This window comes from Balaenoptera musculus, chromosome 8, assembly GCF_009873245.2.
Source record: "Balaenoptera musculus isolate JJ_BM4_2016_0621 chromosome 8, mBalMus1.pri.v3, whole genome shotgun sequence".
NCBI classification, from domain to species: domain Eukaryota; kingdom Metazoa; phylum Chordata; class Mammalia; order Artiodactyla; family Balaenopteridae; genus Balaenoptera; species Balaenoptera musculus.
The window spans coordinates 18,989,819-19,006,031 of NC_045792.1; the positions used below are offsets into that span (position 1 = coordinate 18,989,819).

At 38.6% G+C, this 16,213-nt stretch overlaps 1 protein-coding gene and 1 pseudogene across 1 annotated transcript in view; both read left to right on the forward strand.

Annotated features, from left to right (window-relative positions):
• CUL5 (cullin 5) overlaps window positions 1-16,213 on the forward strand; it is a 99,790-nt gene that overhangs the window by 17,659 nt on the left and 65,918 nt on the right. The window contains exon 2 of the mRNA XM_036860717.1: window positions 2,793-2,902. Coding sequence (XP_036716612.1) covers window positions 2,793-2,902 — 110 coding nt within the window. The remainder of the gene's footprint in view (window positions 1-2,792; window positions 2,903-16,213) is intronic.
• LOC118899268 lies at window positions 11,144-13,440 on the forward strand (annotated as a pseudogene).

Here is a 16,213-nt window from a genome sequence, read left to right on the forward strand (position 1 = left end):
TAATTATGTGCTTTTCAGTATAACAGAGAATAGGTCAAAGAACTGCTTGAACATCGTTTTTGGAATCTATTATAAAAGCTTAATAGGAAAATTCAGTTATTTAATTTCTCCTTTAACTGAGTATTAGAGGAAAATGTTTCTGTAGTTAATCTTGTATGTTTCATCGAATAAGAGACAGTGTTTCCTGTCATTTTCCCATAGCTGATAGATTTCAGAGCCTAACCAGTATTTATCTCATACCTGTTTAGTCTACTGTTCCTTTTTGATTTTGATTTTTTATTTATTTAAAAAATAATAAATTTATTTATTTATTTTTGGCTGTGTTGGGTCTTCGTTGCTGTGCGAGGGCTTTCTCTAGTTGCAGCGAGTGGGGGCTACTCTTCGTTGTGGCATGCGGGCTTCTCATTGTGGTGACCTCTCGCTGCGGAGGACGGGGTCTAGGCGCACAGGCTTGCTGCAGTAGTTGTGGCTCACAGGCTCTAGAGCGCAGGCTCAGTAGTTGTGGCGCACAGGCTTAGTTGCTCCGCAGCATGTGAGATCTTCCCGGACCAGGGCTCGAACCCGTGTCCCTTGCATTGGCAGGCGGATTCTTAACCACTGTGCCACCAGGGAAGCCCCCTTTTTGATTTTTAATTGCAGGATTTACACTAGGTTTAATTTTGTAAGTTGCCAGAATCGCGTATGGAAGTAGACCTAGTTGACATAAAATATTCTCTTATTAAGAGGGTGTTATGTTTCTCCATGTCATAGTCAAGAAAAGATTTGCATGTCCTTTCTGTGGTTCTTCTATATTTGTTTATTTGCACACTCTTTTCTTAGAGGTAAGAGTAAATGAAGAAATGATGGTTATAGGAAGATATTAACAGAAAAAGTGTAGCCAGCCCTAAGATTAGTACACGAAGTATATACCATAGGATCTCAAATCTGACTGAATTTCTCATTAGCCAACACTAAGGAAAGCAAAGTTACCTACATGATTCACTTAGGTTCATAAGGTAAAAACAAACTAGTTGTTCAGGGGAGAAGCACAGTTAATCCCAGTACTAAATTTTGAGTATCTCCCATGGGTCCCTATAATAAGAATACTTTGTGATAAAAGTAGGTACCTGGGGCAAGAAATTACAGTAACTTTTAGGATCTGCTGTGTTTGTAGATGTAAGAAGTATCATTTGCTTTCACAAGAGTTTAATGTTAGTGGTTCTTAACTTTTTTGGGGTCATAGACCCTATAACATTTTTATGTAGTTTTACTGTGAATTTGCTAAACATGTAAATTCTGAACTCATCTCAAGAAATTCTGATCCAGCCGGTCTGTGGTAGGTTTTATAAATGTGTGTGTAAGCACCATCCTAGGTGATCCTGACGTAGGTTCTCGTTAGACCATATGTTTAGAAACTGCTTCTGGAATATAATTTCAGGGAGTTCAAAGATTACATTCAATACATGGATCTTATCTCATACAAGTGAACAACATTCTCAACAATTGTATGGTGAAAACAATAATAAGATTCATAGGGGTGTTTGGTGCTGCTGTATTAGAAAATTAATGATTTTTTTTGAAATTTATTGATCAAAGCAAGTCACATGGCCATACCTAACTTGAAAAGGAACAATACTGATGAGTAACACATGTGGGGTGCCCCCCACACCCTCTCTTCTCTCTCTTTTTAGTAATGAATTGATTTTTTTCCCCTTAATAACGAACCACTTTCACATCACTGGAATAAACATGCATGATTATGAGGTATTATTTAAATGTTTAATTTACTAATATTTTTTAAGACTTGTATCTATATGTTCTAATTAGATTGGTCTACAGTTACCATTTCTTGTTCTCTCCTCACCAGTTTGGTATCAGGGTTTTGTTAGCATTATAAAATGAGGTGAGTATCTTTCTGGTTTTTTTTCTTCCTCAACTTTCAGAGTTTATATGGATTTTCGATATACTTTCTGTGAGGAGTTTAGGGCATAGTCTCTACACACAAGACCACACTCACTTCTGACATCAGCTGCAAATTTGGGAGGTTCCCAAAACCCTGAGGTTCAATAATTTGTTAGAAATATTCATAGATCTTACTGAAAACTGCTTTGCTCATGGTTATGGTTTATTAAGGGAAAGGATACAGATTAAGATCAGCTAAAGGAAGAAACAGTGTCCAGGAGGGTCAAACACAGAGCTTCCCATGTCCTCTCTGGTTGTCAGGTCACATTTCTCTCCTTCCCTCATTAAATGACAGGGCATATAAGTACTGCCAGTCAGGGAAGCTCACACAACCTTTGGTGTCCAGAATTTTTATTAAGGCTTCATCATGTAGGCGTTGCTCATGTGGATAATCTCAATCTCCAGGTTGATTGACCCAAACCCCCTACCCTGAGTCATACTGTTGGTATTTCTGGATTGGCCTGCTCCCTAAGACTATATGGGTTTGCCATTCCCCTCCCTGAATCACATTGTTAGGTTATCCAGTATGACCCAAGGCCTCAGGCTAACAGACTCTCTTATCAGATACAACATTCTCAGGGCCCAAGGATATTACCTACTGGAAGCCAAGGGCAAAGGCCAGACCGGCTCTTTGGACAAGGCCAAATTCTTTGCTACACACTTTCACATAACTGGTTTTTTTCTTTTATGGTTGTCTTCCTGTGATTCTTTGATACCAGATTAAGTTATAGGGATTCCATTATAGAAAATTGGTTCTTTTAAATTTCTTTAGTTGTCTCTTAGGAGATAAAAATAACAGACACTTCTGATTTAACTGCACTTAAATTACTTTTTTTTTTTTTTTTTTTAAGAATAAAGGTTCTCTTCAGTTTGAAGACAAATGGGACTTCATGCGTCCAATTGTTTTGAAGCTTTTACGCCAGGAATCTGTTACAAAACAGCAGTGGTTTGATCTGTTTTCGTAAGTAATCCATTCATTCTACCTTTTTGCTAACATAAAGGAAAATTTGGTGGCTATGTTCAAATGGAATATTGGCTCCAGATTGGGCTGTTTACCTGTTTGAAGTTATTACTGATTGTGTTGGGGGTCCCCAAGACCACCCCTAGGTTCAGTGATTTGCTCGGAGGACTCATAGGACTGAACATAAAGTCATACTCACAGCCATGATTTATTACAGCTAAAGGATACAAAGCAAAATTAGCAAAGGGAAAGGTACATGGGTTCAAGTCTGGGGAACAGGCACAAACTTCCAAGAGTACTCTCCCAGTCGAGTCACACAGGACGCATTTAATTTCCCCAGCAACAAGATTGCCAGCATATGTGATATGCTGTCACCAAGAAGCTCTTTGGAGACTCAGTACCCAGGGTTTTTATTGGGGGCTGCTCACATAGGCAGCCTCTGCCTGGCATGTACCAAAATTCTAGACTCTCAGAAGGAGCAGGTGTTCAGTGTAAACCATGTTGTTTGTACAAACAGGTTAGGCACAGTGAGCCATTCTCATCATTTCAGGAATATTTTCTATCAGTGTAGGAAACTGTCAAACATTCAAGTTCTCAGATCCCAGCCAAACAGGCTTTTCTAAGGAATACAGTCTCAGATCTGTTATGTTAACTCTTAGCCTTTGGCCAGAATGTCTTCACAGCAAAACTATTACCAGTAGGACACCACCCCTGCCCCCATCCCCACCCCCGTGTGCAGCAAGGTAAGACCAACTTGTAGTATTGATCTCAGTTATGCCTTTTAGAGGGCCTAAATTTAGTTAGTTAAAGTAAATCCCGCCAACCATGAGGTTTCTCTTAGAAAAGCAGGTGGCTTTCTCGTTCAGTTTCTGTATGGACCTTTTACATGGCCTGAGGCATCAATTCAGGCAAAGCACAACTATGGCCATAAAGTTGAATTTGACCTGAAAATTTTCCAGGGTTGAAGCAGTGTCATGATAGGGTACATACAAAAAGAAGTATAATTTCGGAGGACCCACATGGTACCCCTGGAAACAAAGAGTTTGCACTTTTTTAGGGTACTCCAAGCAAGACGTAAATTAGATAGTATGGGTTAACAGGGCCCTCAGTGTGTCCTCCCATGGGGCCTTCCACTTTAGAGTTCTCAATCTAGTTCAGTTAATTCAGTTCAGGCCTTGTTTTCAGACAGACTACCTGAAGGCAATTAGTTCCAAGCAGTTTGTTTATCCATGACACCATTTCATTTGCTTCATAGTGTGGATGACATTTAGAGGTGTTCTTTGTGGAAGGTGTAGGAATTGGGGCTGCTCGCAGCCGTCTCAGAGTACTGCTAGGTGTGATTGAAGCGCAGCATTCAGTTTGAATTCAAAGCACTCACAACAACATGGAAAGCCAACACCAGGAGCTGGGAAAGCTTTCAAGAATACTTATGAAAAACAAAAATCATTCATGTCCTTCTCCCTGGTGCCTCACCAGGTGCTGAGTTTTATTTTTTCTCCCTTACTAAATCAGTGTGTCCCATTCAGTAATGAAAGCTTTTCACTTTTTTCCCAATCACCCAGACCTGGAGGAGGAACAAAAACATTTTTACAGAAAAACATTTTTATACAACTTAACTAGAAAGACATATGTTTAGGAATTGGTCTGGATGAAATCTCAAATTTTCAAAAATTTTCATAATAAGTTTACGTCACCCCCACCCCTTTTGTCCTGACCATTTACCTAGTGAGCAGCCTGGAAAAGATCAATTCCTTTCTGGAGATAGCTGTGTTTAATAATGAAGTTGCCTTACTAAGGTGTGTGTGCAAGGAAGGGTGATGCGAAAGTGAGGGAAATAAAATCAGGTTATTAATTCATTGTTGAAAACTGCAACTAATCCTGAAAGCTGGACACAAGTCCATAGCAGTGAAACATCCCTGAGAGGGGATCATGAATCCAGTCTGTAAGGAGGGAGTATGCTTTCTCCCAACTTGCAGCTTTTAGCAGTAACCACAAGTTAGGAATTCACTTTAGGTCTGTATATCTGATACAGAGGCTATCAGCAACTTGATTTCAGATGGCCCCATCAGAGAATGAGCCCTTTTCTGTGGGCATCTGCAAGTGATTTAGATCTTCCAGCCAGAATCCATGATGTTTTCAGTTTATGGCTTCACAGAGGGTGTCTTAAATCTTCAACAGTCCACAAGTCAAAGTCCTGTTCACTGAGCATATGCCTGCTTTAGTTCAGCACAGCTTGTGTTGAGGTTTAAATAGCCCAATGTCAGACAATATCAGGTTTCAGCTTAGAGTTAGATCCAAGCAATTAGGATTTGTGAATTCAGGATTCCAAAAAAGCCAGTGACTTTTCTCGAGCAGTGGCAAAGCCAAGATGCTGCAGGCCAGACAGTCATGTTCTAAGTCCAAGTGACAAGCAAGACTTTTCTAATCCCCTTTTATTTTGTCAGTCTTAGAGTTCAGATTAATCCACTCAGTAATATGCACATCATGCTGGAAAATCATCAGCCTTTCAGGGTCAGACATCTGATTTCACAAGAGCTCAGTAGCAACTAAAAACTGCTTTTTAAAACTCCAGAAGTGTATTTCTATTTGGAAATTTCTTATGTTTTCATGTTGTCTCCCTTTTCTCTGAGATGGCAATAAGTAAAAGTAATAGTATCCATTATGGAGATGTATTTATTCTGTTTCCAATACTCAAACAGTTCAAATTCTAATCCTTTCACCAGCAGTAAAAAGCAAGGAAATTGTCTCACTAACTTTTTTTTTTTAATTAATTAATTTATTTACATTTTATTTTTGACTGTGTTGGGTCTTCATTGAGGCGAGCGGGGGCTACTCTTCATTGTGGTGTGTGGACTTCTCCTTGCAGTGGCTTCTGTTGTTGCGGAGCTCGGGCTCTAGGCGTGTAGGCTTCAGTAGTTGTGGCTCGCGGGCTCTAGAGCACAGGCTCAGTAGTTGTGGCGCATGGGCTTAGTTGCTCCGCGGCATGTGGGATCTTCCCGAATCAGGGCTGAAACCCGTGTCCCCTGCATTGGCAGGTGGATTCTTAACCACTGCGCCACCAGGGAAGTCTGTCACTAACTTTTTATTTTGCAACTTTTCCTGATTGATGTGATCCCTCTAGCATTTATGAAAGTACAAGCATGTAATATTTTGTATCTTTATCATACATCCAGATGCAATAGCCAAAGAATACAAAGCCATCTTTAAAACTTTCCTTGTCTCTTTTTTCTTATTACAGATTTGTTCAAACTCCTAGCAATAAATTTAGCATTTACAATATTAACATTACAGTTGCTGGGAGATCCTGGCTGGAATTTAGGAGGCATGGAGAGGTTGCTGAAGCAGCAGTAGTCAGGCTGAAGAAACAGCTGGAATAGTTTCCTCTCCCTTGGTTATCTAAAATTTTCTCCAGCCCTGAGACCTAATGTAACTATTAATTCCTCCTGCTTGGAGGAGGAGAGACCAGCACAAACATTTAACATTTTTGGTCCACCCGGAAGCTTACGTTTGAGAACTTTTGGGCCTTTTCTCCTCTTATTTGGAGGCAAGAACAAAAACCAGAGTCATCATCCATACTGGGCTTTTTCTCTCCTCACTTGGGTCAGCATGACCAAAGCAGCTAGAAGATTTAATGAGCCAACTCTCTTGGGGTTAGATCTATCATTTTCAAATTTCATAGGTAACTTTTACCTTTCTCACAGCAGATAGCAACTCAGCTGCTGATTCATACCATGGTTGATTTCATAGCCATGCAAGTAGCAGAGGTTCATCATACTACCACTTAATCCTTCCTTTTCTCAAACAGTGCTTTCACCATGTTTAATGAATCCCACTTCTGACACCAACCATGTCAGTGGTCCTAAGACCACCCCCAGGTTCAATGATTGTTAGGAAGACTCACAGGACTCAGCATATAGTTGTATTCATGGCTATCATTTATTACAGTGAAGGATACAAAGCAAAATGCAACAAAGGTGCATATGGTAAAGTCCAGGGGAAACCAGGTACAAGTTTCCAAGCATCTTCTCCCAGTGGAACATATCCACTTAATTCCTCCAACAACTAATTGGGACAACACATGTGAAATGCTGTCTACCAGGGAAGCTTCTTTTTTTTTTTTTTTTTTTTGTTAATATTTATTTGTTTATTTGGTTACACCCGGTCTTAGTTGCGGCTCGCAGGCTCCTTAGTTGCGGCAGGCAGTCTCCTTAGTTGTGGCACGCTGGCTCCTTAGTTGTGGCATGCAACTCTTAGTTGCGGCATGCATGTGGGATCTAGTTTCCTGACCAGGGATTGAACCTGGGCCCCCTGCATTGGGAGCATAGAGTCTTATTCACTGTGCCACCAGGGAAGTCGTCAGGGAAGCTTCTTAAAGACTCAGTGCCCAGGGTTTTTACTCAGAGAGCTGGTCACAAAGGCAGCTTCTGCCTGACATGAACTAGAATTCCAGATCCCAGACAAAAAGCAAGTGTTGAACATAAATCAGATTTTTTACATAACAATTTAGGCACAGTGAGCCATTCTTATCAGGAAATGGTGAGAACTCTCACAAAACCCAAGTTCCTATATGTCAGCCAAGGGCCAACCTTGCAACCATGTCTTCCTAAGGATAGTAGTTTCAGACTTGGTATAATTACTGTGTGTGTGTGTGTGCACTAGTAAAATACTATATCAATGAGTTGAAGATGTATGACTGAATAATCTATACACATTAAGCTGCTGTGCTCATTTTTTTCTCTTTATCACAGAAGAAAATAGTCTAATCCTAAATAACATAGAACTTGTTGCATAATATTAATTTATATCCATGATTCTGCCTTTTGAGAAATTAGAATTCAATAAGAAACAGCTGAGACCTTTTAAAATTTCATAGCATTCATGTATACGTATATTTTTCTTAAATTATTTGATTAAATGTATTTTATGAACAATGTGTTGAATGTGGTGGGTTTTTTTGTTTTGTTTTTGCCAGTTTGTGTTAATAATATGATTTATCATGTAGAGTAATGCTTGTTCTCTGTGCATTCCTGACTGGAAAAAGGAGCATAGTGTGATGGTGTTTCCTGCTTAAAGTATACTTCTAAACAGAAATAGTACTTGCTACAGTTAGTGGCCTCAGCCCATTGTTTTTAAAAATCCTTGATCTCCTTGGAGTTACCCAAGGCTGCTCAATATGTAATCCTTTTAAGTTAAAGGATTCCTGTATGTCTTATCATGCCACACCAAAATTATATGACCTACATTAATTAAAACCTTTCCAAATTTTAGCCTATTTAGCCATATTAATTAATAACCTTTAGGTTAGTTATATCTTTCTAAATCTAAGGTACTAAAATAATGTTTTGGTATTAAACTACATTTACTATTTGTTGCCCTTTTCTCATAGCCTGTATCATTATTTTTCAGCAGGCGTACTGTTGGTGTTTTGGGTGGTTATAAGATTGTTCTGCATACTGTGGCCTGTTTATCACCTCTGGCCTTCACCCTCATAAACTCTAGTAGTGGATACTTTCTATGTACTCCTCTCCCTACCCCTCATTATTGAAAGAAAAAAAGCTCTCACTTCCAAATGTCTGAGGCAGTACTTCCCTCAGTTGAGAACTGCTGCTTTAGATACATGTTGTTTGGTTTGACTCTGGTTTGTGAAATTGAGGCTAAAATTTAAAAATAAATTATTTTCAACTTGTGAGACTTTATTTTTAAGAAAATTCATCTTTACTACAAATAATTTTTTTAATGTTTTTCTTGTTCCTAAGCTGGTTTTTATGATACCACTTTCTCCTGTTTTTTCTCCTATCTCTTGTCTACCTCATCTCAGTCATCTAAGCTGATTCATCCCTTTTGTGCCCGTTAAATGTTGGTTTCCTTCAGAGTTGTTTTTTTCTTATTCTTTTACCTGAGTTCTCATCTATTTAAGCAATCCAGATTATTCTCCAAACTTCCATACCCATGTGACCTATTGTTTCCTGCATACTTAAGTTCCATAAGTACTCCAAATTTAGAGTGATGAAAATCTGTTATTTATAGTCTCAAACCAAAAATCTGGAAGCTACCATCAACCTCCTGTTTTTTTACTCCTTCATATCCACTTGATTACTAGATTTCATAGACTTTTAAGTACCTCTTGAATTTCTTTCCATCCCATCTGTCTTTCCCCCCCCACTCTCTTGCCTGAATGATTACAGTAGTCCCATACCTACTTTGTTGTATTTCTAGTTATCTATTGCCACACAACAAATTACCCTGAAAATTAGCAGCTTAAAACAACAAACATTTATTATCTCACAGTTTCTGAAGGTCCAAAATCTGGTTGCAGCTTAATTGGGTCTTTCTAGCTCAGGATCTCTTACGAAGTTGCAATCAAGCTCTAGGCAGAAGAACTAAGCCTATATTCAACTAGGAGTGAATGATCTTTGAAGCTTACTCATGTGATTGTTGGCAGGCCTCAGTTCTTCACTAGCTGCTCAGTTCCTCACTGTGTAGAACCCTCCATAAAGCTGTTTACTGTGTGGCAGCTTGCTTTCCCCAGAGCAAGAGAGAGTGTTCCCAAGACAGAAGTCATGGTGTTTTATAACATAATTTTGGAAGTTACAAACCATTATTTCTTTTCTTTTTTTTTTTTAATTGGAGTATAGTTGATTTACAATGTTGTGTTAGTTTCAGGTGTACAGCAAAGTGAATCAGTTATACATATACATATATGCATTTTTTTTTTTTAAGATTCTTTTCCCATATAGACCATTTTAGAGTACTGAGTAGAGTTCCCTGTACTATATAACAGGTTCTTATTAGTTATCTATCTTATATATAGACCTTCATTTCTTCTGTATGCTGTTGATCACACAGACAAATGCCTTGTACACTGTAGGAGGGAACTGTACACGGGTATGAATACCATCCAGGAGACGGGGATCATTGGGGGCCATCCTAGAGACTGTACCTTCAGAGGAAATAGATGATGCAAGGTTTAGAAGATAGCTCAAAAAGCATTCTAGTTTATATCATTAGAGAGGAATAAAATGAAAGAGACTACTTTGAAAATGAAATAGTCAAAATAAAGACCTTTGAAATAAAAAGTAAAAGAGCTAAATAAAAAAAGATTGAATTAGTAATACAAAAAATAAAACGAAAGAGTTCTCCCTGAATGTAGAGCAAAGTATAGAAAATTAAATAAAAATGAAGACATATTGAGGACAGCTCTAGAATTAGGCTAACTTATACTTAAAAGGGGTTCCAGAAGGAGAGGGCAGAAAGTAGAGGAGAGGATATAGCCCCAAAGGATAAGAAGAAAATTTCCTGGGGCTGAAATCTTGTATCTCTCCACCCAACCCTCTAGATCTTCATATTGAAAGTGCTAAAAACCATGCCTACACATGTCCTTAATTTCAGAATTCCAAGGATAAAGAAAATAATCTAATTGTTGGAGGGAAAGTTACCTTTCAAGCGAAACAGACTGTCTGCACTCTTTTCATTGGCCAAATTGGATGCAGGAGGCTGACGCAGTTTTCTTTAAATATTTAAAGGGAAATTATTTTGAACTTAGTATTTTCTACCTAGTCAAGTTTTCAATCATGTTTAAGGCAAGATGAACATATTTTCAGACAAGTAAGTATTTAGAAGATTTAAGGATCCTGCATCCAATGATGAAACAGATACCCTTTCCTCCACTATTTCCAACACTGACCATTAAAGAAATTGAATTTTACTGAACTAAACTGAAGGAGGTACTCTTGAACTAGGAATCCTGACCATGAAATGAATATGAATAGAAAAAAGCAGACACTATCTATCCAAAATTATAAAAAAGTACAAATTGAAACATTTTAGCGTATAAAAATTGTCCCACAGAAACCAACTATGAAGTAGAACACAAATACAGCACTCCGAACTGAGTTCAGTATCCCCACACAACCATGTGGGGTTATAAAGCAAACTTGAACTGAAAATTCAAAAGCTAAGGAGAGAAATCAACAAAAGTGGAGGAAATAATGAAATGAAAATTGAACTCGGAAAACAAATAGAACAAGACAAAATCATATCAGAAATTGATCATCGCAGTAGATGAAGAAAAAACAGAGAGATAATCTTTCCAAAATAAAACAGAAAAATGAAAATATTATTCTTTAAACTGATAAAGATGATCTGTAAGTAATCTAGCAGCAATATCCCAGTAATAGTATGTTGGAAGCATTCCGTTTAAATTGGGAGTAAGAGCCCAGTCTCCCAGCCTCTCTTGGGAGAATGAGGCAGCTTGAGGGCTGTGGCTGAATTGCGGTTGCTGGGTGACAAGTCGGAGCCGGGACAGGCGTAATGGCAGAAACTGCTTCTCCACTGAAGCACTTTGTGCTGGCTAAGAAGACAATTACAGCAATCTTTGACCAGTTACTGGAGTTTGTTACAGAAGGATCACATTTTGTTGAAGCAACGTACAAGAATCCAGAACTTGACCAAGTAGCCACTGAGGATGATCTGATAGAAATACAGAGGTATAAAAATAAGCTTTCCATCATTGGTGAGGTGCCGTCTCGGAGACGCATGGAAGTGGCATTTTTTGGCAGGACAAGCAGTGGGAAGAGCTCTGTTATCATTGCCATGCTGTGGGATAAAGTCCTCCCTAGTGGAATTGGCCATACAACTAATTGCTTCCTGAGTGTTGAAGAAACGGATGGAGATAAAGCCTGTCTCATGACAGAAGGGTCACATGAAAAAAAGAATGTGAAGACAGTTAATCCGCTGGCCCATGCCCTTCATATGGACAAAGACTTGAAAGCTGGCTGTCTTGTACATGTGTTTTGGCCAAAGGCAAAATGTGCCCTCTTGAGAGATGACCTGGTTTTAGTGGATAGTCCAGGTACAGATGTCACTGCAGAGCTGGATAGCTGGATTGATAAGTTTTGCTTAGATGCTGATGTCTTCGTTTTGGTTGTAAACTCCAAATCAACTCTAATGAACACGGAAAAACAGTTTTTTCACAAGGTAAATGAGCGACTTTCCAAGCATAATATTTTTATTCTGAATAGTCGTTGGGATGCCTCTGCATCAGAGCCAGAATATATGGAAGATGTATGTAGACAGCTCATGGAAAGATGCCTACATTTCTTGGTGGAGGAGCTCAAAGTTGTGGATCCTTTAGAAGCATGGAATTGTATCTTTTTTGTTTCTGCAAAGCAAGTTCTTAGTGCTAGAAAGCACAAAGCCCAGGGGATGCCAGAATGTGATGGGCACTTGCAGAAGGATTTCAGGCAAGATTACAGGAGTTTCAGAATTTTGAACAAATCTTTGAGGAGTGTATCTCGCAGTCAGCAGTGAAAACAAAGTTTGAACAGCACACTATCAGAGCTAAACAGATACTAGAAACTGTGAAAAACATAATGGATTCAGTAAACATGGCAGCAGCAGAGAAAAGGGTTTACTCAGTAGAAGAGAGGAAAGACCAAATTGGTAGACTGGACTTTATCTGAAACCAGATGAACCTTTTAACACTGGATGCTAAGAAAATAATCAGGGAGGTTTCAGAGGAGGTTGCAAATAAGGTTTCATGTGCAATGACAGATGAAATTTGTTGACTCTGTTTTGGTTGATGAATTTTGTTCTGAGTTTCATCCTACTCCAAGTGTATTGAAAGTATATAAAAATGAGTTAAATAAGCACATAGAAGATGGAATGGGAAGAAATTTGGCTGATCAGTGCACCAATGAAGTCAATGCTTCAATGCTTCAATCCCAGCAAGAAATATTGAAAATTTGAAGCCATTACTTCCAGCTGGTATGCAGAATAAACTACATACACCGATTCCTTGCAATAAATTTGATCTCAGTTATGACCTAAATTGCCACAAGTTATGTTCAAATTTTCAAGACGATATTGTATTTCATTTTTCCTTGGGCTGGTTTTCCCTTGTCCATTGTTTCTTGGGCCAAACAAATGCTCAGCGGGTGCTTCTAGGATTATCAGAGCCTATCTTTAAGCTTCCCAGATCTTTAGCTTCTACTCCTACTGCTCCTACCAATCCAGAGTCACAGGAAGAACTCATGGTTACCTTAATAACAGCATTAGTTTCTCTTGCGTCTAGAACTTCTATGGGCATCGTTGTTGGAGGAGTGATTTGGAAAACTGTATTCTGGAAGCGCATATCTGTTTCATTAAGTATGTATGGAGCTTTGTATCTTTATGAAAGGCTGACTTGGACCACCCGTGCCAAGGAGAGAGCCTTTAAACAGCAATTTGTGAATTATGAAACTGAAAAACTGCAAATGATTGTTAGCTTCACGAGCGCCAACTGCAGCCATCAAGTACAACAGGAAATGGCAACCACTTTTGCTCGCCTGTGCCAACAAGTTGATACTACACAAAGACATCTAGAAGAGGAAATTGTTAGATTATCCAAAGAAATAGATCAATTGGAGAAAATATAAAACAATTCAAAGTGCTTAAGAAATAAAGCTGTTCAACTTGAAAACAAGCAGGAGAATTTTACTAAGCAGTTTCTACATTGAAGCAATGAAGAAGAATCTTAACGATAGAGATTGCTTCGGTGATCATGATAGGAGAAAATGGAACTTGGAAGATTGGGACCGTTATTTTTATGAAGTGACTTTAAATATGAATTCTACTAACTGTACCTAAATAACAAATCCTTGAGTAGATCCTGGTATTGATCTATCTCAGGGTGTTTGCATTTCTGAAAAGTGTTGTGATGTCTCTTTTAGTTTTAATTTTGGGTGAAGAAAAATCCTTTGATACGTGAAAATGATGAATTAGTTTAAAGCAAAAGAACCAACTCTGTGACCCCTGAGGGGTGGGGCCTTTCTCTTAATTAGGGCTCTCTTTGTTTTTGATTCTGAAAAACTCTGCTTCCTGGCATCCAGGAGTTAGAGAATGCTTCTTTCATCTTCTTTCTCAAAACGAATTTTTGATGCCTACTTCAACGGGAATAGTCACATTTTTGCTTTATAAACTGCATTGCTCTAACCACAAAGGAGTGTGGAAATGTTCTTGAGTGTATTATTTATGCAGGTTACAATCACTTTTGCCATCCTGGCAGGTGTGTAAACCACTAATAAATAATACTGTTTTTACTCCCTCTTTTATTCCCATTAAAACTGATGTAAAACCGTAAAAAAAAAATAAAATAGGGAATAAGACAAAGTATCTGCACACTTCATTTTAATTTCCTCTAGGTTTAGAAATTTGTTGCCCTAGAATTGTAAGTAGTATACTTATATTTTATATGTGGTCATATCTCATTTTTTTATCCCTAATCCTACATATTTTCTTTAATATCCATATTAAGGAGCTGATCATTTTGTAGGTCTTTTGACATAATCAAGCTATAAAAATTCCTTTATATGATACATCAAAACGTATTGGATCCAACTGTGCAGTGCTTAAATGCTAAGGAGTTCATAGCCTTCGATGCATATATTAGACAAAAAAAGCTAAAAGTGCATGGTCTAAGTAAACCTGAAGAAAGTAGAAGGAAGGAAAGACAAAAGACAAAATTAATGAAATACAAAATAATTGTGAATAGAGAAAAGAAAAAAGGTAAAAATTAGTTATTTGGAAAGAAGAATATTTATTCCATTTTTGTTTATTATTATGTTTATAATTTGCTTCCTTATCAGTGTTTTCTTCCTGATCTCTTTGATTTATTTTATCCTTTGTCTGATTTCTTAGTTCTTTTATTGAATTCTTAATTTTAAAATTCTTTTTAATATTTTTCTTTACAATGAAGGCTTTCAAGCTACACATTTTTTTCTTAATATTGCTTTTATTGTCACCATAGTTTCTGTGGTATTCAGGGTTTTCCTTTTTATTTCTTTCTTACAGATTCTATTTTTAAAAAAATTTTAATTTAGTTTTTGGCTGTGTTGGGTCTTTGTTGCTGTGCATGGGTTATCTCTAGTTGTGGCGAGCAGGGGCTACTCTTCGTTGTGGTGCGTGGGCTTCTCATTGGCGTGGCTTCTCTTGTCGCAGTGGCTTCTCTTGTTGTGGAGCATAGCTCTAGGCATGCGGGCTCAGTAGTTGCAGCACGCAGGCCCCAGAGCGTGCAGGCTTCAGTAGTTGCGGCACATGGGCTCTAGGGCGCGTGGGCTTCAGTAGTTGTATTGCGTAGGCTCGGTAGTTATGGCTCTTGGGCTTTAGAGCTCAGGCTCAGTAGTTGTGGCGCACGGGCTTAGTTACTCTGTGGAATGTGGGATCTTCCTGGACCAGGGCTCGAACCCGCGTCCCCTGCATTGGCAGGTGGATTCTTAACTACTGCGCCACTAGGGAAGTCCCTTTATTTCTTTCTTGATTGTTAGTAATTTTTCTTTTTGTTTTTTGTTTTCCTTTGATCCATGCATTATCTAGGAGCTTAAATTTCTAGATAGTGAAAATTTTAATTATTTATTTATGGATTATAATCAGAGAAATAGCCTATAAAATTTATCTTTTTAAAATTTTGTATGTATGCATGTGCTCTTAGGAAAAAATTATCTTTTTGTGAGTTGCAAGAATCTCTACCTAATAAATCATAGCCATTAATTGTATTTTTTTTTTTTTTTTTTTTTTTGGCTGTGCCATACGGCTTGTGGGATCTAAGTTCCCCGACCAGGGATTGAACCTGCGTCTCCTGCGCTGGAAGGCAGATTCTTTACCACTGGACCACCAGGGAAGTCCCCAGAATACCTATTTTTTGCACCAGGGTCACACTATTTCTCTTTTACTTCCTGTTTAACTTGAGGAAGTTGAAACCTTTGGAATACTTCTTACCTCTTCTTCTCTCATCCTTTCTGTCTGTCCTCTTGAAACCTTTAAAAAGTTTTTACTTCATCATTCTTCCACTCCCCAACCCCTTGATTTTTCTAATATAGTTAAGTATTTTAAAAGAATTCCCTGGGGGACTTCCCTGGTGGCGCAGTTGTTAAGAATCTGCCTGCCAATGCAGGGGTACACGGATTTGAGCCCTGGTCTGGGAAGATCCCATGTGCCGTGGAGCAACTAAGCCCATGTGCCACAACTACTGAGCATGCACTCTAGAGCCCGTGAGCCACAACTACTGAAGCTGTGCGCCTAGAGCCTGTGCTCCACAACCAGAGAAGCCACCGCAATGAGAAGCCTGTGCGCAGCAATGAAGACCCAACGCAGCCAAAATAAATAAATAAACAGAATATTAAAAACATAAATAAATAAAATAAAAAGTAAAAAGAATTCCCTGGGACTTCCCTGGTGGTCCAGTGGTTAAGATTCCACGCTCCCAATTCAGAGGGCCCGGGTTTGAACCCTGGTCAGGGAACTAGATCCCGCATGCCACGTCGAAGATCCTGCACA